This window comes from Oncorhynchus masou, chromosome 15, assembly GCF_036934945.1.
Source record: "Oncorhynchus masou masou isolate Uvic2021 chromosome 15, UVic_Omas_1.1, whole genome shotgun sequence".
In the NCBI taxonomy this organism is placed as follows: Eukaryota; Metazoa; Chordata; class Actinopteri; order Salmoniformes; family Salmonidae; genus Oncorhynchus; species Oncorhynchus masou.
This window is the reverse complement of record NC_088226.1, coordinates 61,926,567-61,952,445: the sequence shown is the minus strand read 5'-3', so window position 1 is coordinate 61,952,445 and position 25,879 is coordinate 61,926,567. Positions and strand designations below refer to the sequence as shown.

The 25,879-nt window shown below is 55.6% G+C and overlaps 1 protein-coding gene across 3 annotated transcripts in view; it reads left to right on the top strand.

Annotated features, from left to right (window-relative positions):
- The window catches only part of cadps2 (Ca++-dependent secretion activator 2), a 281,294-nt gene that overhangs the window by 155,075 nt on the left and 100,340 nt on the right, over positions 1-25,879 (top strand). For all 3 annotated transcript variants that reach the window (XM_064989950.1, XM_064989949.1, XM_064989951.1), the window contains exon 12: positions 6,122-6,258. In XM_064989950.1, the coding sequence (XP_064846022.1) occupies positions 6,122-6,258 (137 nt within the window). The remainder of the gene's footprint in view (positions 1-6,121; positions 6,259-25,879) is intronic.

Sequence of the window (25,879 nt, the reverse complement as noted above, 5' to 3'; positions counted from 1 at the left end):
CTGTATCCATATCCTCTTCCCTAGTCCCACACCAAGCTGTTCCCCTGTATCCATATCCTCTTCTCTAGTCCCACACCAAGCTGTTCCCCTGTATCCATATCCTCTTCTCTAGTCCCACACCAAGCTGTTCACCTGTATCCATATCCTCTTCCCTAGTCCCACACCAAGCTGTTCCCCTGTATCCATATCCTCTTCCCTAGACCCACACCAAGCTGTTCCCCTGTATCCATATCCTCGTCCCTGGTCCCACACCAAGCTGTTCCCCTGTATCCATACCCTCTTCCCTAGTCCCACACCAAGCTGTTCCCCTGTATCCATACCCTCTTCCCTAGTCCCACACCAAGCTGTTCCCCTGTATCCATACCCTCTTCCCTAGTCCCACACCAAGCTGTTCCCCTATATCCATACCCTCTTCCCTAGTCCCACACCAAGCTGTTCCCCTGTATCCATACCCTCTTCCCTAGTCCCACAGCAAGCTGTTCCCCTGTATCCATACCCTCTTCCCTAGTCCCACACCAAGCTGTTCCCCTGTATCCATACCCTCTTCCCGAGTCCCACACCAAACTGTTCCCCTGTATCCATACCCTCTTCCCTAGTCCCACACCAAGCTGTTCCCCTGTATCCATACCCTCTTCCCTAGTCCCACACCAAGCTGTTCCCCTGTATCCATACCCTCTTCCCTAGTCCCACAGCAAGCTGTTCCCCTGTATCCATACACTCTTCCATAGTCCCACACCAAGCTGTTCCCCTGTATCCATATCCTCTTCCCTAAGTCCCACACCAAGCTGTTCCCCTGTATCCATACCCTCTTCCCTAGTCCCACACCAAGCTTTTCCCCTGTATCATATCCTCTTGCCTAGTCCCACACCAAGCTGTTCCCCTGTATCCATATCCTCTTCCCTAGTCCCACACCAAGCTGTTCCCCTGTATCCATACCCTCTTCCCTAGTCCCACACCAAGCTGTTCCCCTGTATCCATACCCTCTTCCCTAGTCCCACACCAAGCTGTTCCCCTGTATCCATATCCTCTTCGCTAGTCCCACACCAAGCTGTTCCCATGTATCCATACCCTCTTCCCTAGTCCCACACCAAGCTGTTCCCCTGTATCCATACCCTCTTCCCTAGTCCCACAGCAAGCTGTTCCCCTGTATCCATACACTCTTCCATAGTCCCACACCAAGCTGTTCCCCTGTATCCATATCCTCTTCCCTAAGTCCCACACCAAGCTGTTCCCCTGTATCCATACCCTCTTCCCTAGTCCCACACCAAGCTTTTCCCCTGTATCATATCCTCTTGCCTAGTCCCACACCAAGCTGTTCCCCTGTATCCATATCCTCTTCCCTAGTCCCACACCAAGCTGTTCCCCTGTATCCATACCCTCTTCCCTAGTCCCACACCAAGCTGTTCCCCTGTATCCATACCCTCTTCCCTAGTCCCACACCAAGCTGTTCCCCTGTATCCATATCCTCTTCGCTAGTCCCACACCAAGCTGTTCCCCTGTATCCATACCCTCTTCCCTAGTCCCACACCAAGCTGTTCCCCTGTATCCATACCCTCTTCCCTAGTCCCACACCAAGCTGTTCCCCTAAGCTGTTCCCCTTTATCATATCCTCTTCCCTAGTCCCACACCAAGCTGTTCCCCTGTATCCATATCCTCTTCCCTAGTCCCACACCAAGCTGTTCCCCTGTATCCATATCCTCTTCCCTTGTCCCACACCAAGCTTTCCCCCTGTATCCATACCCTCTTCCCTAGTCCCACACCAAGCTGTTCCCCTGTATCCATACCCTCTTCCCTAGTCCCACACCAAGCTGTTCCCCTGTATCCATACCCTCTTCCCTAGTCCCACACCAAGCTGTTCCCCTGTATCCATACCCTCTTCCCTAGTCCCACACCAAGCTGTTCCCCTGTATCCATACCCTCTTCCCTAGTCCCACACCAAGCTGTTCCCCTATATCCATACCCTCTTCCCTAGTCCCACACCAAGCTGTTCCCCTGTATCCATACCCTCTTCCCTAGTCCCACAGCAAGCTGTTCCCCTGTATCCATACCCTCTTCCCTAGTCCCACACCAAGCTGTTCCCCTGTATCCATACCCTCTTCCCGAGTCCCACACCAAACTGTTCCCCTGTATCCATATCCTCTTCCCGAGTCCCACACCAAGCTGTTCCCCTGTATCCATACCCTCTTCCCTAGTCCCACACCAAGCTGTTCCCCTGTATCCATACCCTCTTCCCTAGTCCCACACCAAGCTGTTCCCCTGTATCCATACACTCTTCCATAGTCCCACACCAAGCTGTTCCCCTGTATCCATATCCTCTTCCCTAAGACCCACACCAAGCTGTTCCCCTGTATCCATACCCTCTTCCCTAGTCCCACACCAAGCTTTTCCCCTGTATCATATCCTCTTCCCTAGTCCCACATCAAGCTGTTCCCCTGTATCCATATCCTCTTCCCTAGTCCCACACCAAGCTGTTCCCCTGTATCCATACCCTCTTCCCTAGTCCCACACCAAGCTGTTCCCCTGTATCCATATCTTCTTCCCTAGTCCCACACCAAGCTGTTCCCCTGTATCCATATCCTCTTCGCTAGTCCCACACCAAGCTGTTCCCCTGTATCCATACCCTCTTCCCTAGTCCCACACCAAGCTGTTCCCCTGTATCCATACCCTCTTCCCTAGTCCCACACCAAGCTGTTCCCCTGTATCCATACCCTCTTCCCTAGTCCCACACCAAGCTGTTCCCCTGTATCCATACCCTCTTCCCTAGTCCCACACCAAGCTGTTCCCCTGTATCCATACCCTCTTCCCTAGTCCCACACCAAGCTGTTCCCCTGTATCCATACCCTCTTCACTAGTCCCACACCAAGCTGTTCCCCTGTATCCATACCCTCTTCCCTAGTCCCACACCAAGCTGTTCCCCTTTATCATATCCTCTTCCCTAGTCCCACACCAAGCTGTTCCCCTGTATCCATACCCTCTTCCCTAGTCCCACACCAAGCTGTTCCCCTGTATCCATACCCTCTTCCCTAGTCCCACACCAAGCTGTTCCCCTGTATCCATATCCTCTTCCCTAAGTCCCACACCAAGCTGTTCCCCTGTATCCATACCCTCTTCCCTAGTCCCACACCAAGCTGTTCCCCTTTATCATATCCTCTTCCCTAGTCCCACACCAAGCTGTTCCCCTGTATCCATATCCTCTTCCCTAGTCCCACACCAAGCTGTTCCCCTGTATCCATATCCTCTTCCCTAGTCCCACACCAAGCTTTCCCCCTGTATCCATACCCTCTTCCCTAGTCCCACACCAAGCTGTTCCCCTGTATCCATACCCTCTTCCCTAGTCCCACACCAAGCTGTTTCCCTGTATCCATATCCTCTTCCCTAGTCCCACACCAAGCTGTTCCCCTGTATCCATATCCTCTTCCCTAAGTCCCACACCAAGCTGTTCCCCTGTATCCATACCCTCTTCCCTAGTCCCACACCAAGCTGTTCCCCTGTATCATATCCTCTTCCCTAGTTCCACACCAAGCTGTTCCCCTGTATCCATATCCTCTTCCCTAGTCCCACACCAAGCTGTTCCCCTGTATCCATACCCTCTTCCCGAGTCCCACACCAAGCTGTTCCCCTGTATCCATATCCTCTTCCCGAGTCCCACACCAAGCTGTTCCCCTGTATCCATATCCTCTTCCCTAGTCCCACACCAAGCTGTTCCCCTGTATCCATACCCTCTTCCCTAGTCCCACACCAAGCTGTTCCCCTGTATCCATACCCTCTTCCCTAGTCCCACACCAAGCTGTTCCCCTGTATCCATACACTCTTCCATAGTCCCACACCAAGCTGTTCCCCTGTATCCATATCCTCTTCCCTAAGTCCCACACCAAGCTGTTCCCCTGTATCCATACCCTCTTCCCTAAGTCCCACACCAAGCTGTTCCCCTGTATCCATATCCTCTTCCCTAGTCCCACACCAAGCTGTTCCCCTGTATCCATACCCTCTTCCCTAGTCCCACACCAAGCTGTTCCCCTGTATCCATACCCTCTTCCCTAGTCCCACACCAAGCTTTTCCCCTGTATCATATCCTCTTCCCTAGTCCCACACCAAGCTGTTCCCCTGTATCCATATCCTCTTCCCTAGTCCCACACCAAGCTGTTCCCCTGTATCCATACCCTCTTCCCTAGTCCCACACCAAGCTGTTCCCCTGTATCCATATCCTCTTCCCTAGTCCCACACCAAGCTGTTCCCCTGTATCCATACCCTCTTCCCGAGTCCCACACCAAGCTGTTCCCCTGTATCCATACCCTCTTCCCTAGTCCCACACCATGCTGTTCCCCTGTATCCATACCCTCTTCCCTAGTCCCACACCAGGCATAAGGGATGTACTCCTTCAGCTACAATTCATTAACTCCAGAGAAACACAATGGTTGTGCTTTGTAACACACTCCAAAGTTTGTCTCCCCTTAAACTGGTCTAACAACATACACTCAACACACACGCCAACATACCCCATACATACATACACACAATACACACACACTAATAACTGACCCAACTTCAACACCCCCTGTCTGGCCACACACACAGGGACAGACATGCACTTCAACACCCCCTGTCTAGCCACACACACAGGGACAGACATGCACTTCACCCCCCCCCTCCTCATGTACAGATAATAGCTGGAAGTTAAAGATGGCACGGATCAATAGGATTTCTCCTAGTGACTGGATAAGTTAACATCACGCCTCCTCCTGCAAGCCCCTCAATCAATACTGTCTCTCCCTCTCCGTCTCATCATCATCTTTAATCTATATCCCTTTGTCTCGGTTTCTGTAGAATCGTCTCGTTCCACCGCGCCTTTCCCCAAATGACATTAAAGAATGTAAAATGACCTACATCGGAATGAAAGGACAGGAGGACAGAAACAGTGAGGTGAAAGAAGAGTTGATTGTGGGGTTTGCACTTCTGCTGCCTCTTTTAGACAAAAGCAACAAGGGATGAAGAAGGGAAACACAAATGTCAAAGGGGGCGCTTGCGGCCAAAGCACTGGGCTTTTCTCTGTCCGTACAAGAGTGGTGGTGAAGGCAGAAATGGCAGCGTTAATAAAAAGCTAATGCTTGTCTCGGGTGTGAAGCCGCGGGCATCAGAGGCGTGGGGGGGGTTCTACAGCCTTGGTCTTTTGTGGGGCCGTGTGTCATGTGAAGAAAAGTCTGTCCCAAATGTATTTCTACAATACGGGAAAAGAGAGTGTTAGGCTTTTCATGGGGGGGCTCGTTCTGCTCGGCACCAGCCATTAACTGGGACGGGTCTAAAAGGACTGGATCTGAACCTGGACCTCATATTTCTTCCTTTCATTTTGTGACCTGTCCTCCTTGTGTCAGCTGTGTGTGGATGGTATGTGCATTGTTCTGTTATTTCCTGCTCAAACGATGCTCACTCCCTTCCCTGTCCATTCACTAGCTCTTTGTGACATAGAACATATCCAGGCTTAGAGAAAGACAACGACATGTAGGGCACAAACACGCAACACATACTGTACACAGGCGCTATATAGAAACAGTCTTTGGTCAACGCTTATCCAACCACTGACCAAATGACTTGGCTTTGCTCAAGTGGTGCTTTACAAAGTGTTGTGACAAGACGCGTTACATGCTTGTGTTTGTTTGTGGCACTGTTTTTCCTCACATAGCCTCGCATGTTGTGGGGGTATCTCAGTTTCTCGTATTTACAGTTTAAATTTGGAACCTGGATTTCACAGAGTATCTCACACCAACAGAGGTGGGAACTAATAACCAAAGCAGCGAAAACTGACGATGCCAATCCAGTCAAATAAGAATTCCCTCCTCTTTTTACACTTCTGTTACACGGTTGTACTCAAAGGCGTGAATTATGTTCCATCATTCTGTCTCCCCGACTTCCACGTCAGTGTGTATGTTGTGATTTGGACTGGAGGAGTCTCTCACTCTGCTACTAGGTGTTGCAAAGATGCACTCCATTGTTATTTTTTTTATTGACGGAGATGAATGACGGAATGGATTTCTTTGTTCAACTGTTTCTCTATAGCTCTAATACTCATTCGGTCTCTTTGTCTCACCCACTCTCTGTCTGCTTTCTCTCTGTCTCTCTCTCTCAGGTCTGGATCGCTCTCAGAGACAGGGGGTAGAGGATCTGATCTCTGCGGTGCCCTGTCGTTTCGACCATGCCGCCCTGTTCCCCATGCTGCAGAAACAGACTCTACAGCACCGGATGAATGACTCCTTCTCCTGCCTAGTGAGAGAGAGCGAGAGCTTGTCCATTATTGAATGTTTATTTATATGCCAGATGTTTCTGAAAAAAATAATTGTAGTGCAAGCCAGTGCAAAGAAAGGAGACAGGCTTCCTATTCTTGAGTGAGTGAGTGAGGCCTCGCAAAGGCTTTATCTTTCAGTCTCTGAGTGCAGCAAGAGACTCATGCCTTGAGGGTCTGGGAGCTCCAACACTCAACGAGGGGGGATAAACGGTGCTAATCAATACTTCCCAAATAAAAACATGACCCTCACAGACCACTGCTGAGCCTATTTAGTGAAGAGGGGCCACAGAGGATGAGTAAAGGGGGAGGGGGACCTGGCCATATGTACCATAGTCAATTCCCTTTCAAATCCAGGAAATGCGCTAAACCCAGAATATGTGAAATATAGTCGTGTAAATAGGCCATCTTTCAGATTTAGAATCAGACCCAATCCCTTTATACACTGAATGTATCAAACATTAGGAACACCTACGTAATATTGAGTTGCCCCCAAATTCCCTCAGAACAGTCTCAATTCGTCAGCACATGGACTCTACAAGGTGTCGGAAACTTTCTACAGGGATGTTGACTCCAATGAGTCCCACAGTTGTGTCCAGTTGACTTGATGTTCTTCTTGATACACACAGGACACTGTTGAGTGTGGAAAACCCAGCAGCATTGCAGTTCTTGACACACTCTAACCAGTGTGCCTAGCACCTACTACCATACCAAGTACAAAGGCACAAATGATTTGTCTTGCCCATTCACCCTCTGAATGGCAAACATACACAATCCATGTCTCCGTTGTCTCAAGACTTTAAAATCCTTCTTTAATTAACCTTCTCCTTGCCCCTGGATTCAGCTGGTCAGTCTGTCATAGAAGAGTTGAGATTAAAAAGAGCTCTGAGCATATAGTCCAACTAATGATTCCTCATTCAACTCAGACGAACACAGGATGAGTGCTCCCTCCACACACTTTTTCATGTGAATGGCTTTGTTAATGATGAGGGCTTTGTCAAGGACTTTGTGTATCAACTTGTCGTCTCCGTTGAAGCCACATTCAGAATGACAAGGCCTTAGGACAGTAACGTCTGTTAAAAAGTAGGGTCAGCCCTTCTGGTGGTAGATCAGATTTGGGTTGTCACACTTTAGAAACTCAGATTTCTTGTCGTAGATTTTCCGACTGTGAATAGAATCCTGCTGTACATCAACACTTTGATACAGTGGAACAGCGTGGCTGGTATGTATTTTCATCTAACAGGGTATAAACCAATCAGATTCTTGGCCTATACTTCAACTTGCATTAAATGAACTGTTCTTCTACTTGAGAAAAAATACATTCAAGTAGCAGTGCCTCTAATAAGGTAACAGTTCTTGAGTAGGATATTTCGGTACTCTTTTCACTCCTGCAGACCTGAACCTCATGCGTGTTTGTGTTTCCTGTCTGTGTGTGTTGGTGCAGTGATTTTGAACTGGTGGGTCACGAGCCACATTCAGGTCACGGAACGTTTTGAGTCACTGTATCCCGACCTATATGTACACGTCTACCTCAATTACCTCCTACCTCTGCACATGGACTCAATACTGGTCCCCGTGTCTAAAGCCAAGTCATCCTTATTCGGTACTGGTCCCCCGTGTCTAAAGCCAAGTCATCCTTACTCGGTACTGGTCCCCCGTGTCTAAAGCCAAGTCATCCTTACTCGGTACTGGTCCCCCGTGTCTAAAGCCAAGTCATCCTTACTCGGTACTGGTCCCCCGTGTCTAAAGCCTAGTCATCCTTACTCGGTACTGGTCCCCCGTGTCTAAAGCCTAGTCATCCTTACTCGGTACTGGTCCCCGTGTCTAAAGCCTAGTCATCCTTACTCGGTACTGGTCCCCCGTGTCTAAAGCCTAGTCATCCTTACTCGGTACTGGTACAACGTGTCTAAAGCCAAGTCATCCTTACTCGGTACTGGTCCCCCGTGTCTAAAGCCAAGTCATCCTTACTCAATACTGGTCCCCGTGTCTAAAGCCAAGTCATCCTTACTCGGTACTGGTCCCCCGTGTCTAAAGCCAAGTCATCCTTACTCGGTACTGGTCCCCCGTGTCTAAAGCCTAGTCATCCTTACTCGGTACTGGTCCCCCGTGTCTAAAGCCAAGTCATCCTTACTCGGTACTGGTCCCCCGTGTCTAAAGCCAAGTCATCCTTACTCGGTACTGGTACCCCGTGTCTAAAGCCAAGTTATCCTTACTCGGTACTGGTCCCCCGTGTCTAAAGCCAAGTTATCCTTACTCGGTACTGGTCCCCCGTGTCTAAAGCCAAGTCATCCTTACTCGGTACTGGTACCCCGTGTCTAAAGCCAAGTCATCCTTACTCGGTACTGGTCCCCGTGTCTAAAGCCAAGTCATCCTTACTCGGTACTGGTCCCCCGTGTCTAAAGCCAAGTCATCCTTACTCGGTACTGGTACCCCGTGTCTAAAGCCAAGTCATCCTTACTCAATACTGGTACCCTGTGTCTAAAGCCAAGTCATCCTTACTCAATACTGGTCCCCCGTGTCTAAAGCCAAGTCATCCTTACTCGGTACTGGTCCCCCGTGTCTAAAGCCAAGTCATCCTTACTCGGTACTGGTCCCCCGTGTCTAAAGCCAAGTCATCCTTACTCGGTACTGGTCCCCCGTGTCTAAAGCCAAGTCATCCTTACTCGGTACTGGTCCCCGTGTCTAAAGCCAAGTCATCCTTACTCGGTACTGGTCCCCCGTGTCTAAAGCCAAGTTATCCTTACTCGGTACTGGTACCCCGTGTCTAAAGCCAAGTCATCCTTACTCGGTACTGGTACCCCCTGTCTAAAGCCAAGTCATCCTTACTCAATACTGGTCCCCGTGTCTAAAGCCAAGTCATCCTTACTCTGTACTGGTACCCCGTGTCTAAAGCCAAGTCATCCTTACTCTGTACTGGTCCCCCGTGTCTAAAGCCAAGTCTTCCTTACTCGGTACTGGTAGCCTGTGTCTAAAGCCAAGTTATCCTTACTCGGTACTGGTCCCCCGTGTCTAAAGCCAAGTCATCCTTACTCTGTACTGGTCCCCCGTGTCTAAAGCCAAGTTATCCTTACTCGGTACTGGTACCCTGTGTCTAAAGCCAAGTTATCCTTACTCGGTACTGGTACCCCGTGTCTAAAGCCAAGTCATCCTTACTCGGTACTGGTCCCCCGTGTCTAAAGCCAAGTCATCCTTACTCGGTACTGGTACCCTGTGTCTAAAGCCAAGTTATCCTTACTCGGTACTGGTACTCCGTGTCATGTTTTTATTATTTCTCTGTTTTCTTGTATCTCTGCGTTGATGGGAAAGGCCTGTAAGTAAGTTTTTCACTGTTTGTCTACACTTATTGTTTACCAAGATTGTGACACATACAATTTAATATGATTTGATTTGAGTGTTCCCGTGACCTTTACTGAAAGAGGGTTGCAGTAAAATAATGAAGTCTCAACTTAATCGACTTAAACCAGGTAGAAAGTGTGTAGAAATTATACTGGACCTAACCTATTTAATCACAGTATTTTCAATATAGATCTATAGTAGCGCTATTTTGTTATTGGTCTATTAACTTGTACTTCTTGTGATGTCACCAGGCAAGCCAAAACGCCACCCATGCAAACCCTGTGTCAATTGTATTTTCAACCAGCAACTAGCTGGAAATAACACTGATCACACTTTTACAGTGTTAGTTTCATCAGCTGTTGTACAATATGATACAAAACAAAGGTTCAACAGAATTTTGACTGCACTGATCATACTAATTAGAAATATCCCAGATGACAAATAGATGCTGTGCGCTAGTCACTTTAAACTGAGTACACTTGAATGAGGCATTGGGAATAATGCTCAGAAAACAATATGCTGTGTCAACTGTAGCTGTCGTAATATCAATTAGTCAGCTCATCTAGTGTTTAGAACCACTGATTACCTAGTCAGGTCCCAAATTATTTGCACATTTTTTGATAAAGATGAGCAAAAAAGACTAAAATAAATAATACAAATACTGAGCTATACATAATAAAATAATGTAAATATTTACCTCTATTTTAATGTCATCTGACCATCTCACCAGTTCCAATCTAAGTGCCAATGCCGTTTAGCAAACTCCAGGCGGTGCTATGGTCAGATGACATGAAAAGACCCTCATCCCTACTGTAAAATATGCTGTTGCATCTTTGTTATGGGGTTGGTTTGCTTCCACTAGTCCTGGGGCCGTTAGGTCAATGGCATCATGAAAAAAAAATTCTCTGAGCAATTGTGTTAGTATAAATATATATTTTTCCCAAAACCAATTACACTGACATTATGGACTTTACATGGTGTACGTCAGTGGTCACCAACCGGTCGAAGGCATTCCTAGTCGCCAAACAAACATTTCTGGAAAAAACCCAACGATAAAGCCTATTTGTTTCATGCTGTTGGCGGTATGTGCACTTGATTCAGCAGCCCTAGCACCCGGAAGACAAAGTGTTGCCATTTTGATCCATTTCATGTCTGAAGGTAGAACTCTGGCTACCCGGCCCAGAGAGCAAATGAAGTGCACCTGACCAATCTGCTGAGATCAGTGCAGTGGTGTAAAGTACTTAAGTAGCACTTTAAAGTATTTTTTTACTTAAGTCGTTTTTGGGGGTATCTGTACTTGACTTTACTATTTATAACTTTTGCTTCACTACATTTCTAATGAAAGTAATGTACGTTTACTCCATTTTCCCTGACACCAAAAGTACACATTACATTTTGAATGCTTAGCAAGACAGGAAAATAGTCCAATTCACCCACTTATCAGGAGAACACGTTGTCATCCCTCTGATCTGGCAGAATCAGTCAACACAAATGCTTGGTTTGTAAGTTATGTCTGAGAGTTGGAGTGTGCCCCTGGCAATCCATACATTTAAAAAACACATAGTGCTGTCTGGTTTGCTTAACATAAGGAATATGAAATTATATGTACCATTACTTTGCATTTTGATAGTTAAGTATATTTTAAACCAAATACTTTGACTTTTACTTAAGTAGTATTTTACTGGGTGACTTTCACTTTTACTTGAGTCATTTTCTATCTTTACTTTTAGATAGAAAATGAGAATTGGGTTGTCTTTCCACCCCTGGATCAGTGTCTGCACATTCCTCGAGACATACTGTAAAAAGAAGCCTCCAACACACAGCAAAGTCTACTTCTTCCACTCACGCTAGAACCATCACTACAGCTACAATGAATGAGTGAAGTAAAGTAAAGTAAAGTCCGACAACTACTGCCAACAGCATCCACCCCAGAATCTCCCTCTCTCCACCTCAGAATCTCCCTCTCTCCACCTCAGAATCTCCCTCCCTCCACCCACCTCAGAATCTCCCTCCACCCACCTCAGAATCTCCCTCCCTCCACCCACCTCAGAATCTCCCTCTCTCCACCTCAGAATCTCCCTCCACCCACCTCAGAATCTCCCTCCACCCACCTCAGAATCTCCCTCCCTCCACCCACCTCAGAATCTCCCTCCACCCACCTCAGAATCTCCCTCCCTCCACCCACCTCAGAATCTCCCTCTCTCCACCTCAGAATCTCCCTCCCCCCACCTCAGAATCTCCCTCCACCCACCTCAGAATCTCCCTCTCTCCACCTCCACCCACCTCAGAATCTCCCTCTCTCCACCTCAGAATCTCCCTCCACCCACCTCAGAATCTCCCTCCCTCCAGAATCTCCCTCCACCCACCTCAGAATCTCCCTCCACTCCACCTCAGAATCTCCCTCCCTCCCACCTCCCTCCACCTCAGAATCTCCCTCCCTCCACCCTCAGAATCTCCCTCCCTCCACCTCAGAATCTCACTCTTTCCACCCACCTCAGAATCTCCCTCCCTCCACCTCAGAATCTCCCTCTCTCCACCTCAGAATCTCCCTCTCTCCACCTCAGAATCTCCTCTCCACCCCTCCCTCCTCCACCCAGAACCTCAGAATCTCCCTCCCTCCACCCACCTCAGAATCTCCCTCCACCCACCCACCTCAGAATCTCCCTCTCTCCACCTCAGAATCTCCCTCTCTCCACCTCAGAATCTCCCTCTCTCCACCTCAGAATCTCCCTCCCTCCACCTCAGAATCTCCCTCCCTCCACCTCAGAATCTCCCTCTTTCCACCCACCTCAGAATCTCCCTCTTTCCACCCACCTCAGAATCTCCCTCCCTCCACCCACCTCAGAATCTCCCTCCCTCCACCCACCTCAGAATCTCCCTCCACCCACCTCAGAATCTCCCTCCCTCCACCCACCTCAGAATCTCCCTCCCTCCACCCACCTCAGAATCTCCCTCTCTCAACCTCAGAATCTCCCTCTCTCCACCTCAGAATCTCCCTCTCTCCACCTCAGAATCTCCCTCCCTCCACCTCAGAATCTCCCTCCCTCCACCTCAGAATCTCCCTCCCTCCACCTCAGAATCTCCCTCTTTCCACCCACCTCAGAATCTCCCTCCCTCCACCCACCTCAGAATCTCCCTCCCTCCACCCACCTCAGAATCTCCCTCCCTCCACCCACCTCAGAATCTCCCTCCACCCACCTCAGAATCTCCCTCCACCCACCTCAGAATCTCCCTCCACCCACCTCAGAATCTCCCTCCCTCCACCCACCTCAGAATCTCCCTCCCTCCACCCACCTCAGAATCTCCCTCCACCCACCTCAGAATCTCCCTCCCTCCACCCACCTCAGAATCTCCCTCTCTCCACCTCAGAATCTCCCTCTCTCCACCTCAGAATCTCCCTCTCTCCACCTCAGAATCTCCCTCTCTCCACCTCAGAATCTCCCTCCCTCCACCTCAGAATCTCCCTCCCTCCACCTCAGAATCTCCCTCTTTCCACCCACCTCAGAATCTCCCTCCCTCCACCCACCTCAGAATCTCCCTCCCTCCACCCACCTCAGAATCTCCCTCCACCCACCTCAGAATCTCCCTCCCTCCACCCACCTCAGAATCTCCCTCTCTCCACCTCAGAATCTCCCTCCCTCCACCTCAGAATCTCCCTCTCTCCACCTCAGAATCTCCCTCTCTCCACCTCAGAATCTCCCTCCCTCCACCTCAGAATCTCCCTCTTTCCACCCACCTCAGAATCTCCCTCCCTCCACCCACCTCAGAATCTCCCTCCCTCCACCCACCTCAGAATCTCCCTCCACCCACCTCAGAATCTCCCTCCCTCCACCCACCTCAGAATCTCCCTCTCTCCACCTCAGAATCTCCCTCTCTCCACCTCAGAATCTCCCCTCTCTCCACCTCAGAATCTCCCTCTCTCCACCTCAGAATCTCCCTCCCTCCACCTCAGAATCTCCCTCCCTCCACCTCAGAATCTCCCTCTTTCCACCCACCTCAGAATCTCCCTCTTTCCACCCACCTCAGAATCTCCCTCCCTCCACCCACCTCAGAATCTCCCTCCCTCCACCCACCTCAGAATCTCCCTCCACCCACCTCAGAATCTCCCTCCCTCCACCCACCTCAGAATCTCCCTCCCTCCACCTCAGAATCTCCCTCCCTCCACCCACCTCAGAATCTCCCTCCACCCACCTCAGAATCTCCCTCCCTCCACCCACCTCAGAATCTCCCTCCCTCCACCCACCTCAGAATCTCCCTCCCTCCACCCACCTCAGAATCTCCCTCTCTCCACCTCAGAATCTCCCTCTCTCCACCTCAGAATCTCCCTCTCTCCACCTCAGAATCTCCCTCCCTCCACCTCAGAATCTCCCTCCCTCCACCTCAGAATCTCCCTCTTTCCACCCACCTCAGAATCTCCCTCCCTCCACCCACCTCAGAATCTCCCTCCCTCCACCCACCTCAGAATCTCCCTCCCTCCACCCACCTCAGAATCTCCCTCCACCCACCTCAGAATCTCCCTCCCTCCACCCACCTCAGAATCTCCCTCCCTCCACCCACCTCAGAATCTCCCTCCCTCCACCTCAGAATCTCCCTCCCTCCACCTCAGAATCTCCCTCCGCTGTTTTAATTATTTATTATTTCTCACCGCTGCTCCCTCCCCTCAGACTGACCATCAGATGCAGGCTATCATCAAAATTAACTAATGTTTAAAAAAGATCTGAGCGTTAATTTCGGTTTGCATTTTGACTCAGTGATCTTGACTCAGAAAAGGTTAGTGACCACTGGTGTACATGGTTGTTCTAATCTAAAGCAAATACAAATTAGCCTTTTAGAAATCTCCTTCTTTCCTATTTGGTTTGCCAAATTTCACACAGCAGACTAAGTTCAGCAGGTTTTTCAAAAAGTGATGCAACAACTTGAATTTTAGTGGGTTCCATTTTTCAAGCTTTGATACAGCGTTGACCTAGACCAGTCTTAGAAGAGCCCCTGTCACTCATACTACAGCAACCATGTTCGTTAGAGAGAGCGAGAGTTAACGAGGCAGTCGGCTCGTTAATAGCCAATTAAGCATTCAGCACCAAGAGTGAGTGGGCCATCTGTTTGTCACAGTGGAACATCTTGTCACATGCTGCCAGGCGGCAGGGCGCTCTGCTGTATTCTTTTGTATTATTATATTAGTTCTGAGGTGGAGGGAGGGAGATTCGGAGGTGGAGGGAGGGAGATTCGGAGGTGGAGGGAGGGAGATTCGGAGGTGGAGGGAGGGAGATTCGGAGGTGGAGGGAGGGAGATTCGGAGGTGGAGGGAGGAGATTCGGAGGTGGAGGGAGGGAGATTCGGAGGTGGAGGGAGGGAGATTCGGAGGTGGAGGGAGGAGGAGATTCGGAGGGGAGGGGAGGGGATTCGGAGGTGGAGGGAGGGAGGGAGGGAGATTCGGAGGTGGAGGGAGGGAGGGGATTCGGAGGTGGAGGGAGGGAGGGAGATTCGGAGGTGGAGGGAGGGAGGGAGATTCGGAGGTGGAGGGAGGGAGGGAGATTCGGAGGTGGAGGGAGGGAGGGAGATTCGGAGGTGGAGGGAGGGAGGGAGATTCGGAGGTGGAGGGAGGGAGGGAGATTCGGAGGTGGAGGGAGGGAGGGAGATTCGGAGGTGGAGGGAGGGAGGGAGGGAGATTCGGAGGTAGGTGGAGGGAGGGAGGGAGATTCGGAGGTAGGTGGAGGGAGGGAGGGAGATTCGGAGGTAGGTGGAGGGAGGGAGGGAGATTCGGAGGTAGGTGGAGGGAGGGAGGGAGATTCGGAGGTAGGTGGAGGGAGGGAGGGAGATTCGGAGGTGGGTGGGTGGAGGGAGATTCGGAGGTGGAGGGAGGGAGGGAGATTCGGAGGTGGAGGGAGGGAGGGAGATTCGGAGGTGGGTGGAGGGAGGGAGGGAGATTCGGAGGTGGGTGGAGGGAGGGAGGGAGATTCGGAGGTGGGTGGGTGGAGGGAGGGAGATTCGGAGGTGGGTGGGTGGAGGGAGGGAGATTCGGAGGTGGAGGGAGGGATAGAGATTCGGAGGTGGAGGGAGGGAGATTCGGAGGTGGAGGGATTCGGAGGTGGAGGGAGGGAGATTCGGGAGGTGGAGGGATTCGGAGGTGGAGGGAGGGAGGGAGGGAGATTCGGAGGTGGAGGGAGGGAGATTCGGAGGTGGAGGGAGGGAGGGAGATTCGGAGGTGGAGGGAGGGAGATTCGGAGGTGGAGGGAGGGAGGGAGATTCGGGAGGTGGAGGGAGGGAGGGAGGGAGATTCGGAGGTGGAGGGATTCGGAGGTGGAGGGAGGGAGATTCGGAGGTGGAGGGAGGGAGATTCGGAGGTGGAGGGAGGGAGGGAGGGAGATTCGGAGGTGGAGGGAGGGAGGGAGATTCGGAGGTGGAGGGAGGGAGATTCGGAGGTGGAGGGAGGGAGGGAGATTCGGAGGTGGAGGGAGGGAGGGAGATTCGGAGGTGGAGGGAGGGGAGGGAGGGAGGAGGGAGGGAGGGGATTGGAGGTGGAGGGAGGGAGGGAGGGAGATTGGAGGTGGAGGGAGGGAGGGAGATTCGGAGGTGGAGGGAGGGAGGGAGGGAGATTCGGAGGTGGAGGGATTCGGAGGTGGAGGGAGGGAGATTCGGAGGTGGAGGGATTCGGAGGTGGAGGGAGGGAGATTCGGAGGTGGAGGGATTCGGAGGTGGAGGGAGGGAGGGAGATTCGGAGGTGGAGGGATTCGGAGGTGGAGGGAGGGAGGGAGATTCGGAGGTGGAGGGAGGAGGGAGATTCGGAGGTGGAGGGAGGGAGGGAGGGAGATTCGGAGGTGGAGGGAGGGAGGGAGGGAGATTCGGAGGTGGAGGGAGGGAGGGAGGGAGATTCGGAGGTGGAGGGAGGGGGAGGGAGATTCGGAGGTGGAGGGAGGGAGATTCGGAGGTGGGGGGAGGGAGGGAGATTCGGAGGTGGAGGGAGGGAGATTCGAGGTGGAGGGAGGGAGGGAGGGAGATTCGGAGGTGGAGGGAGGGAGGGAGGTGGAGAGGGGGAGGGAGGGAGATTCGGGGTGGTGGGGGGAGGGAGATTCGGAGGTGGAGGGAGGAAGATTCGGAGGTGGAGGGAGGGAGATTCGGAGGTGGAGGGAGGGAGATTCGGAGGTGGAGGGAGGGAGTTTCGGAGGTGGAGGGAGGGAGATTCGGAGGTGGAGGGAGGTGGAGGGAGGGAGGGAGATTCGGAGGTAGGTGGAGGGAGGGAGGGAGATTCGGAGGTGGAGGGAGGGAGGGAGGGAGATTCGGAGGTGGAGGGAGGGAGGGAGGGAGATTCGGAGGTGGAGGGAGATTCGGAGGTGGAGGGAGATTCGGAGGTGGAGGGAGGGAGGGAGATTCGGAGGTGGAGGGAGGGAGGCAGGGAGGGGGAGATTCGGAGGTGGAGGGAGGGAGGGAGGGAGGGAGATTCGGAGGTGGAGGGAGATTCGGAGGTGGAGGGAGATTCGGAGGTGGAGGGAGGGAGGGAGGGAGTTTCGGAAGTGGAGGGAGGGAGATTCGGAGGTGGAGGGATTCGGAGGTGGAGGGAGGGAGGGAGGGAGATTCGGAGGTGGAGGGAGGGAGGGAGGGAGATTCGGAGGTGGAGATTCGGAGGTGGAGGTAGGGAGATTCGGAGGTGGAGGGAGGGAGGTAGGGAGATTCGGAGGTGGAGGGAGGGAGGGAGGGAGATTCGGAGGTGGAGGGAGGGAGGGAGGGAGATTCGGAGGTGGAGGGAGGGAGGGAGGGAGATTCGGAGGTGGAGGGAGGGAGGGAGGGAGATTCGGAGGTGGAGGGAGATTCGGAGGTGGAGGGAGGGAGGGAGATTCGGAGGTGGAGGGAGGGAGGCAGGGAGGGGGAGATTCGGAGGTGGAGGGAGGGAGGGAGGGAGGGAGATTCGGAGGTGGAGGGAGATTCGGAGGTGGAGGGAGATTCGGAGGTGGAGGGAGGGAGGGAGGGAGATTCGGAAGTGGAGGGAGGGAGATTCGGAGGTGGAGGGATTCGGAGGTGGAGGGAGGGAGGGAGGGAGATTCGGAGGTGGAGGGAGGGAGGGAGGGAGATTCGGAGGTGGAGATTCGGAGGTGGAGGTAGGGAGATTCGGAGGTGGAGGGAGGGAGGTAGGGAGATTCGGAGGTGGAGGGAGGGAGGGAGGGAGATTCGGAGGTGGAGGGAGGGAGGGAGGGAGATTCGGAGGTGGAGGGAGGGAGGGAGGGAGATTCGGAGGTGGAGGGAGGGAGGGAGGGAGATTCGGAGGTGGAGGGAGGGAGATTCGGAGGTAGGTGGAGGGAGGGAGGGAGATTCGGAGGTAGGTGGCGGGAGGGAGGGAGATTCGGAGGTAGGTGGAGGGAGGGAGGGAGATTCGGAGGTGGAGGGAGGGAGATTCGGAGGTGGAGGGAGGGAGATTCGGAGGTGGAGGGAGGGAGATTCGGAGGTGGAGGGAGGGAGATTCGGAGGTGGAGGGAGGGAGATTCGGAGGTGGAGGGAGGGAGGGAGGGAGTTTCGGAGGTAGGTGGAGGGAGGGAGGGAGATTCGGAGGTAGGTGGAGGGAGGGAGGGAGGGAGGGAGGGAGATTCGGAGGTAGGTGGAGGGAGGGAGGGAGGGAGATTCGGAGGTAGGTGGAGGGAGGGAGGGAGATTCGGAGGTGTAGGGAGGGAGTTTCGGAGGTAGGTGGAGGGAGGGAGGGAGATTCGGAGGTAGGTGGAGGGAGGGAGGGAGGGAGATTCGGAGGTAGGTGGAGGGAGGGAAGGAGATTCGGAGGTGGAGGGAGGGAGGGAGATTCGGAGGTGGAGGGAGGGAGGGAGGGAGATTCGGAGGTGGAGGGAGGGAGGGAGGGAGATTCGGAGGTGGAGGGAGGGAGGGAGGGAGATTCGGAGGTGGAGGGAGGGAGGGAGGGAGATTCGGAGGTAGGTGGAGGCAGGGAGGGAGATTCGGAGGTAGGTGGAGGGAGGGAGGGAGATTCGGAGGTGGAGGGAGGGAGGGAGATACGGAGGTGGAGGGAGGGAGGGAGGGAGGGAGATTCGGAGGTGGAGGGAGGGAGGGAGGGAGATTCAGAGGTGGAGGGAGGGAGGGAGAGGTGGAGGGAGGGAGGGGAGCGAGATTCGGAGGTGGAGGGAGGGAGGGAGAGTCGGAGGTGGAGGGAGGGAGGGAGAGTCGGAGGTGGAGGGAGGGAGGGAGAGTCGGAGGTGGAGGGAGGGAGGGAGAGTCGGAGGTGGAGGGAGGGAGGGAGATTCGGAGGTGGAGGGAGGGAGATTCGGAGGTGGAGGGAGGGAGATTCGGAGGTGGAGGGAGGGAGATTCGGAGGTGGAGGGAGGGAGATTCGGAGGTGGAGGGAGGGAGGGAGGGAGTTTCGGAGGTAGGTGGAGGGAGGGAGGGAGATTCGGAGGAAGGTGGAGGGAGGGAGGGAGGGAGGGAGGGAGATTCGGAGGTAGGTGGAGGGAGGGAGGGAGGGAGATTCGGAGGTAGGTGGAGGGAGGGAGGGAGATTCGGAGGTGTAGGGAGGGAGTTTCGGAGGTAGGTGGAGGGAGGGAGGGAGATTCGGAGGTAGGTGGAGGGAGGGAGGGAGGGAGATTCGGAGGTAGGTGGAGGGAGGGAAGGAGATTCGGAGGTGGAGGGAGGGAGGGAGATTCGGAGGTGGAGGGAGGGAGGGAGGGAGATTCGGAGGTGGAGGGAGGGAGGGAGGGAGATTCGGAGGTGGAGGGAGGGAGGGAGGGAGATTCGGAGGTAGGTGGAGGGAGGGAGGGAGATTCGGAGGTAGGTGGAGGGAGGGAGGGAGATTCGGAGGTGGAGGGAGGGAGGGAGATACGGAGGTGGAGGGAGGGAGGGAGGGAGGGAGATTCGGAGGTGGAGGGAGGGAGGGAGGGAGATTCAGAGGTGGAGGGAGGGAGGGAGAGGTGGAGGGAGGGAGGGAGCGAGATTCGGAGGTGGAGGGAGGGAGGGAGAGTCGGAGGTGGAGGGAGGGAGGGAGAGTCGGAGGTGGAGGGAGGGAGGGAGAGTCGGAGGTGGAGGGAGGGAGGGAGAGTCGGAGGTGGAGGGAGGGAGGGAGATTCGGAGGTGGAGGGAGGGGGAGGGAGATTCGGAGGTGGAGGGAGGGGTGGAGGGAGATTCGGAGGTGGAGGGAGATTCGGAGGTGGAGGGAGATTCGGAGGTGGAGGGAGATTCGGAGGTGGAGGGAGGGAGGGAGGGAGATTCGGAGGTGGAGGGAGGGAGGGAGAGGTGGAGGGAGGGAGCGAGATTCGGAGGTGGAGGGAGGGAGGGAGATTCGGAGGTGGAGGGAGGGAGGGAGGGAGAAACAGAGGTGGAGGGAGGGAGGGAGAGGTGGAGGGAGGGAGGGAGCGAGATTCGGAGGTGGAGGGAGGGAGGGAGAGTCGGAGGTGGAGGGAGGGAGGGAGAGTCGGAGGTGGAGGGAGGGAGGGAGAGTCGGAGGTGGAGGGAGGGAGGGAGATTCGGAGGTGGAGGGAGGGAGGGAGATTCGGAGGTGGAGGGAGGGGGAGGGAGATTCGGAGGTGGAGGGAGGGGTGGAGGGAGATTCGGAGGTGGAGGGAGATTCGGAGGTGGAGGGAGATTCGGAGGTGGAGGGAGGGGTGGAGGGAGATTCGGAGGTGGAGGGAGGGGTGGAGGGAGATTCGGAGGTGGAGGGAGGGGTGGAGGGAGATTCGGAGGTGGAGGGAGGGGTGGAGGTGGAGGCAGGGGTGGAGGGAGAGTCGGAGGTGGAGGGAGGGAGGGAGATTCGGAGGTGGAGGGAGGGAGGGAGATTCGGAGGTGGAGGGAGGGGGAGGGAGATTCGGAGGTGGAGGGAGGGGTGGAGGGAGATTCGGAGGTGGAGGGAGATTCGGAGGTGGAGGGAGATTCGGAGGTGGAGGGAGATTCGGAGGTGGAGGGAGGGGTGGAGGGAGATTCGGAGGTGGAGGGAGGGGTGGAGGGAGATTCGGAGGTGGAGGGAGGGAGATTCGGAGGGAGGGAGGGAGATTCGGAGGTGGAGGGAGGGAGGGAGAGGTGGAGGGAGGGAGGGAGCGAGATTCGGAGGTGGAGGGAGGGAGGGAGATTCGGAGGTGGAGGGAGGGAGATTCGGAGGGGGAGGGAGGGAGGGAGATTCGGAGGTGGAGGGAGGGAGGGAGATTCGGAGGTGGAGGGAGGGAGGGAGATTCGGAGGTGGAGGGATGGAGATTCGGAGGGAGGGAGGGAGATTCGGAGGGAGGGAGGGAGATTCGGAGGGAGGGAGGGAGAGTCGGAGGTGGAGGGAGGGAGGGAGAGTCGGAGGTGGAGGGAGGGAGGGAGAGTCGGAGGTGGAGGGAGGGAGGGAGAGTCGGAGGTGGAGGGAGGGAGGGAGAGTCGGAGGTGGAGGGAGGGAGGGAGAGTCGGAGGTGGAGGGAGGGAGGGAGAGTCGGAGGTGGAGGGAGGGAGGGAGAGTCGGAGGTGGAGGGAGGGAGGGAGATTCGGAGGTGGAGGGAGATTCGGAGGTGGAGGGAGATTCGGAGGTGGAGGGAGGGGTGGAGGGAGATTCGGAGGTGGAGGGAGGGGTGGAGGGAGATTCGGAGGTGGAGGGAGGGAGATTCGGAGGGAGGGAGGGAGATTCGGAGGTGGAGGGAGGGAGGGAGAGGTGGAGGGAGGGAGGGAGCGAGATTCGGAGGTGGAGGGAGGGAGGGAGATTCGGAGGTGGAGGGAGGGAGGGAGATTCGGAGGTGGAGGGAGGGAGGGAGATTCGGAGGTGGAGGGAGGGAGGGAGATTCGGAGGTGGAGGGAGGGAGGGAGATTCGGAGGTGGAGGGATGGAGATTCGGAGGGAGGGAGGGAGATTCGGAGGGAGGGAGGGAGGGAGATTCAGAGGTGGAGGGAGGGAGGGAGGGAGAGTCGGAGGTGGAGGGAGGGAGGGAGAGTCGGAGGTGGAGGGAGGGAGGGAGAGTCGGAGGTGGAGGGAGGGAGGGAGATTCGGAGGTGGAGGGAGGGGGAGGGAGATTCGGAGGTGGAGGGAGGGGTGGAGGGAGATTCGGAGGTGGAGGGAGATTCGGAGGTGGAGGGAGGGGTGGAGGGAGATTCGGAGGTGGAGGGAGGGGTGGAGGGAGATTCGGAGGTGGAGGGAGGGGGGGAGGGAGATTCGGAGGTGGAGGGAGGGGTGGAGGGAGATTCGGAGGTGGAGGGAGGGGTGGAGGGAGATTCGGAGGTGGAGGGAGGGAGGGAGAGTCGGAGGTGGAGGGAGGGAGGGAGAGTCGGAGGTGGAGGGAGGGGGAGGGAGATTCGGAGGTGGAGGGAGGGGTGGAGGGAGATTCGGAGGTGGAGGGAGATTCGGAGGTGGAGGGAGATTCGGAGGTGGAGGGAGATTCGGAGGTGGAGGGAGGGGTGGAGGGAGATTCGGAGGTGGAGGGAGGGGTGGAGGGAGATTCGGAGGTGGAGGTAGGGGTGGAGGGAGATTCGGAGGTGGAGGGAGGGGTGGAGGGAGATTCGGAGGTGGAGGGAGGGGTGGAGGGAGATTCGGAGGTGGTGGGAGGGGTGGAGGGAGATTCGGAGGTGGAGGGAGGGGTGGAGGGAGATTCGGAGGTGGAGGGAGGGGTGGAGGGAGATTCGGAGGTGGAGGGAGATTCGGAGGTGGAGGGAGCGAGTGAGGGAGATTCGGAGGTGGAGGGAGCGAGGGAGGGAGATTCGGAGGTGGAGGGAGCGAGGGAGGGAGATTCGGAGGTGGAGGGAGCGAGGGAGGGAGATTCGGAGGTGGAGGGAGCGAGGGAGGGAGATTCGGAGGTGGAGGGAGCGAGGGAGGGAGATTCGGAGGTGGAGGGAGCGAGGGAGGGAGATTCGGAGGTCGAGGGGGGAGATTCGGAGGTGGAGGGAGCGAGGGGGAGATTCGGAGGTGGAGGGAGCGAGGGGGGAGATTCGGAGGTGGAGGGAGCGAGGGGGGAGATTCGGAGGTGGAGGGAGCGAGATTCGGAGGTGGAGGGAGCGAGGGAGGGAGATTCGGAGGTGGAGGGAGCGAGGGAGGGAGATTCGGAAGTGGAGGGAGCGAGGGAGGGAGATTCGGAGGTGGAGGGAGCGAGGGAGGGCGGTCGGAGGTGTAGGGAGCGAGGGAGGGAGATTCGGAGGTGGAGGGAGCGAGGGAGGGAGATTCGGAGGTGGAGGGAGCGAGGGAGGGAGATTCGGAGGTGGAGGGAGCGAGGGAGGGAGATTCGGAGGTGGAGGGAGCGAGGGAGGGAGATTCGGAGGTCGAGGGGGGGAGATTCGGAGGTGGAGGGAGCGAGGGGGGAGATTCGGAGGTGGAGGGAGCGAGGGGGGAGATTCGGAGGTGGAGGGAGCGAGATTCGGAGGTGGAGGGAGCGAGGGAGGGAGATTCGGAGGTGGAGGGAGCGAGGGAGGGAGATTCGGAGGTGGAGGGAGCGAGGGAGGGAGATTCGGAGGTGGAGGGAGCGAGGGAGGGCGATTCGGAGGTGTAGGGAGCGAGGGAGGGAGATTCGGCGGTGGAGGGAGCGAGGGAGGGAGATTCGGAGGTGGAGGGAGCGAGGGAGAGAGATTCGGAGGTGGAGGGAGCGAGATTCGGAGGTGGAGGGAGCGAGATTCGGAGGTGGAGGGAGCGAGGGAGGGAGATTCGGAGGTGGAGGGAGCGAGGGAGGGAGATTCGGAGGTGGAGGGAGCGAGGGAGGGAGATTCGGAGGTGGAGGGAGCGAGGGAGGGAGATTCGGAGGTGGAGGGAGCGAGGGGGGAGATTCGGAGGTGGAGGGAGCGAGGGGGGAGATTCGGAGGTGGAGGGAGCGAGATTCGGAGGTGGAGGGAGCGAGATTCGGAGGTGGAGGGAGCGAGGGAGGGAGATTCGGAGGTGGAGGGAGCGAGGGAGGGAGATTCGAGGGAGGTGGAGGGAGCGAGGGAGGGAGATTCGGAGGTGGAGGGAGCGAGGGAGGGAGATTCGGAGGTGGAGGGAGCGAGGGAGGGAGATTCGGAGGTGGAGGGAGCGAGGGAGCGAGATTCGGAGGTGGAGGGAGCGAGATTCGGAGGTGGAGGGAGCGAGATTCGGAGTTGGAGGGAGCGAGGGAGCGAGATTCGGAGGTGGAGGGAGCGAGGGAGGGAGATTCGGAGGTGGAGGGAGCGAGGGAGGGAGATTCGGAGGTGGAGGGAGGGAGGGAGATTCGGCGGTGGAGGGAGCGAGGGAGGGAGATTCGGCGGTGGAGGGAGCGAGGGAGGGAGATTCAGAGGTAGATTCTGAGAGGGAGGGAGGGAGGTAGATTCTGAGAGGGAGGGAGGGAGGGAGGGAGGTAGATTCTGAGAGGGAGGGAGGGAGGTAGATTCTGAGAGGGAGGGAGGGAGGAGGTAGATTCTGAGAGGGAGGGAGGGAGGTAGATTCTGAGAGGGAGGGAGGGAGGGAGGGAGGTAGATTCTGAGAGGGAGGGAGGGAGGTAGATTCTGAGAGGGAGGGAGGGAGGGAGGGAGGTAGATTCTGAGAGGGAGGTAGGGAGGGAGGGAGATTCTGGGAGGGAGGGAGGGAGGTAGATTCTGGGAGGGAGGGAGGGAGGGAGGGAGGGAGGTAGATTCTGAGAGGGAGGGAGGGAGGTAGATTCTGAGGGAGGGAGGGAGGTAGATTCTGAGGGAGGGAGGGAGGTAGATTCTGAGGGAGGGAGGGAGGTAGATTCTGAGAGAGGGAGGGAGGTAGATTCTGAGAGGGAGGGAGGGAGGAAGATTTTGAGAGGGAGGGAGGAAGGTTCTGAGAGGGAGGGAGGGAGGGAGGTAGATTCTGAGAGGGAGGGACGGAGGGAGGGAGGTAGATTCTGAGAGGGAGGGAGGGAGGTAGATTCTGAGAGGGAGGGAGGGAGGTAGATTCTGAGAGGGAGGGAGGGAGGTAGATTCTGAGAGGGAGGGAGGGAGGTAGATTCTGAGAGAGGGAGGAAGGGAGGTAGATTCTGAGAGGGAGGGAGGTAGATTATGAGTGAGGGAGGGAGGGTAGATTCTGAGTGAGAGAGGGAGGTAGATTATCAGTGAGGGAGGGAGGTAGATTATGAGTGAGGTAGGGAGGTAGATTCTGAGTGAGGGAGGGAGGTAGATTCTGAGTGAGGGAGGGAGGTAGATTCTGAGTGAGGGAGGGAGGTAGATTCTGAGTGAGGGAGGGAGGGAGATTCTGAGTGAGGGAGGGAGGGAGATTCTGAGTGAGGGAGGGAGGTAGATTCTGAGAGAGGGAGGGAGGTAGATTCTGAGTGAGGGAGGGAGGTAGATTCTGAGTGAGGGAGGGAGGTAGATTCTGAGTGAGGGAGGGAGGTAGATTCTGAGTGAGGGAGGGAGGTAGATTCTGAGTGAGGGAGGGAGGTAGATTCTGAGAGAGGGAGGGAGGGAGGTAGATTCTGAGAGAGGGAGGGAGGGAGGTAGATTCTGAGGGAGGGAGGGAGGTAGATTCTGAGGGAGGGAGGGAGGTAGATTCTGAGGGAGGGAGGGAGGGAGGTAGATTCTGAGAGAGGGAGGTAGATTCTGAGAGAGAGAGGGAGGGAGGCAGGTAGACTCATAGAGAGAGAGGGAGGCAGGTAGACTCATAGAGAGAGAGGGAGGCAGGTAGACTCATAGAGAGAGAGGGAGGCAGGTAGACTCATAGAGAGAGAGGGAGGCAGGTAGACTCGTAGAGAGAGAGGGAGGCAGGTAGACTCGTAGAGAGAGAGGGAGGCAGGTAGACTCGTAGAGAGAGAGAGGGAGGCAGGTAGACTCGTAGAGAGAGAGAGAGGGAGGCAGGTAGACTCGTAGAGAGAGAGAGGGAGGCAGGTAGACTCGTAGAGAGAGAGGGAGGGAGGCAGGTAGACTCGTAGAGAGAGAGAGAGGGAGGCAGGTAGACTCGTAGAGAGAGAGGGAGGCAGGTAGACTCGTAGAGAGAGAGAGGGAGGCAGGTAGACTCGTAGAGAGAGAGAGGGAGGCAGGTAGACTCGTAGAGAGAGGGAGGGAGGCAGGTAGACTCGTAGAGAGAGAGGGAGGCAGGTAGACTCGTAGAGAGAGAGGGAGGCAGGTAGACTCGTAGAGAGAGAGAGGGAGGCAGGTAGACTCGTAGAGAGAGAGAGGGAGGCAGGTAGACTCGTAGAGAGAGAGAGGGAGGCAGGTAGACTCGTAGAGAGAGAGGGAGGGAGGCAGGTAGACTCGTAGAGAGAGAGAGAGGGAGGCAGGTAGACTCGTAGAGAGAGAGGGAGGCAGGTAGACTCGTAGAGAGAGAGAGGGAGGCAGGTAGACTCGTAGAGAGAGAGGGAGGCAGGTAGACTCGTAGAGAGAGAGGGAGGGAGGCAGGTAGACTCGTAGAGAGAGAGGGAGGGAGGCAGGTAGACTCGTAG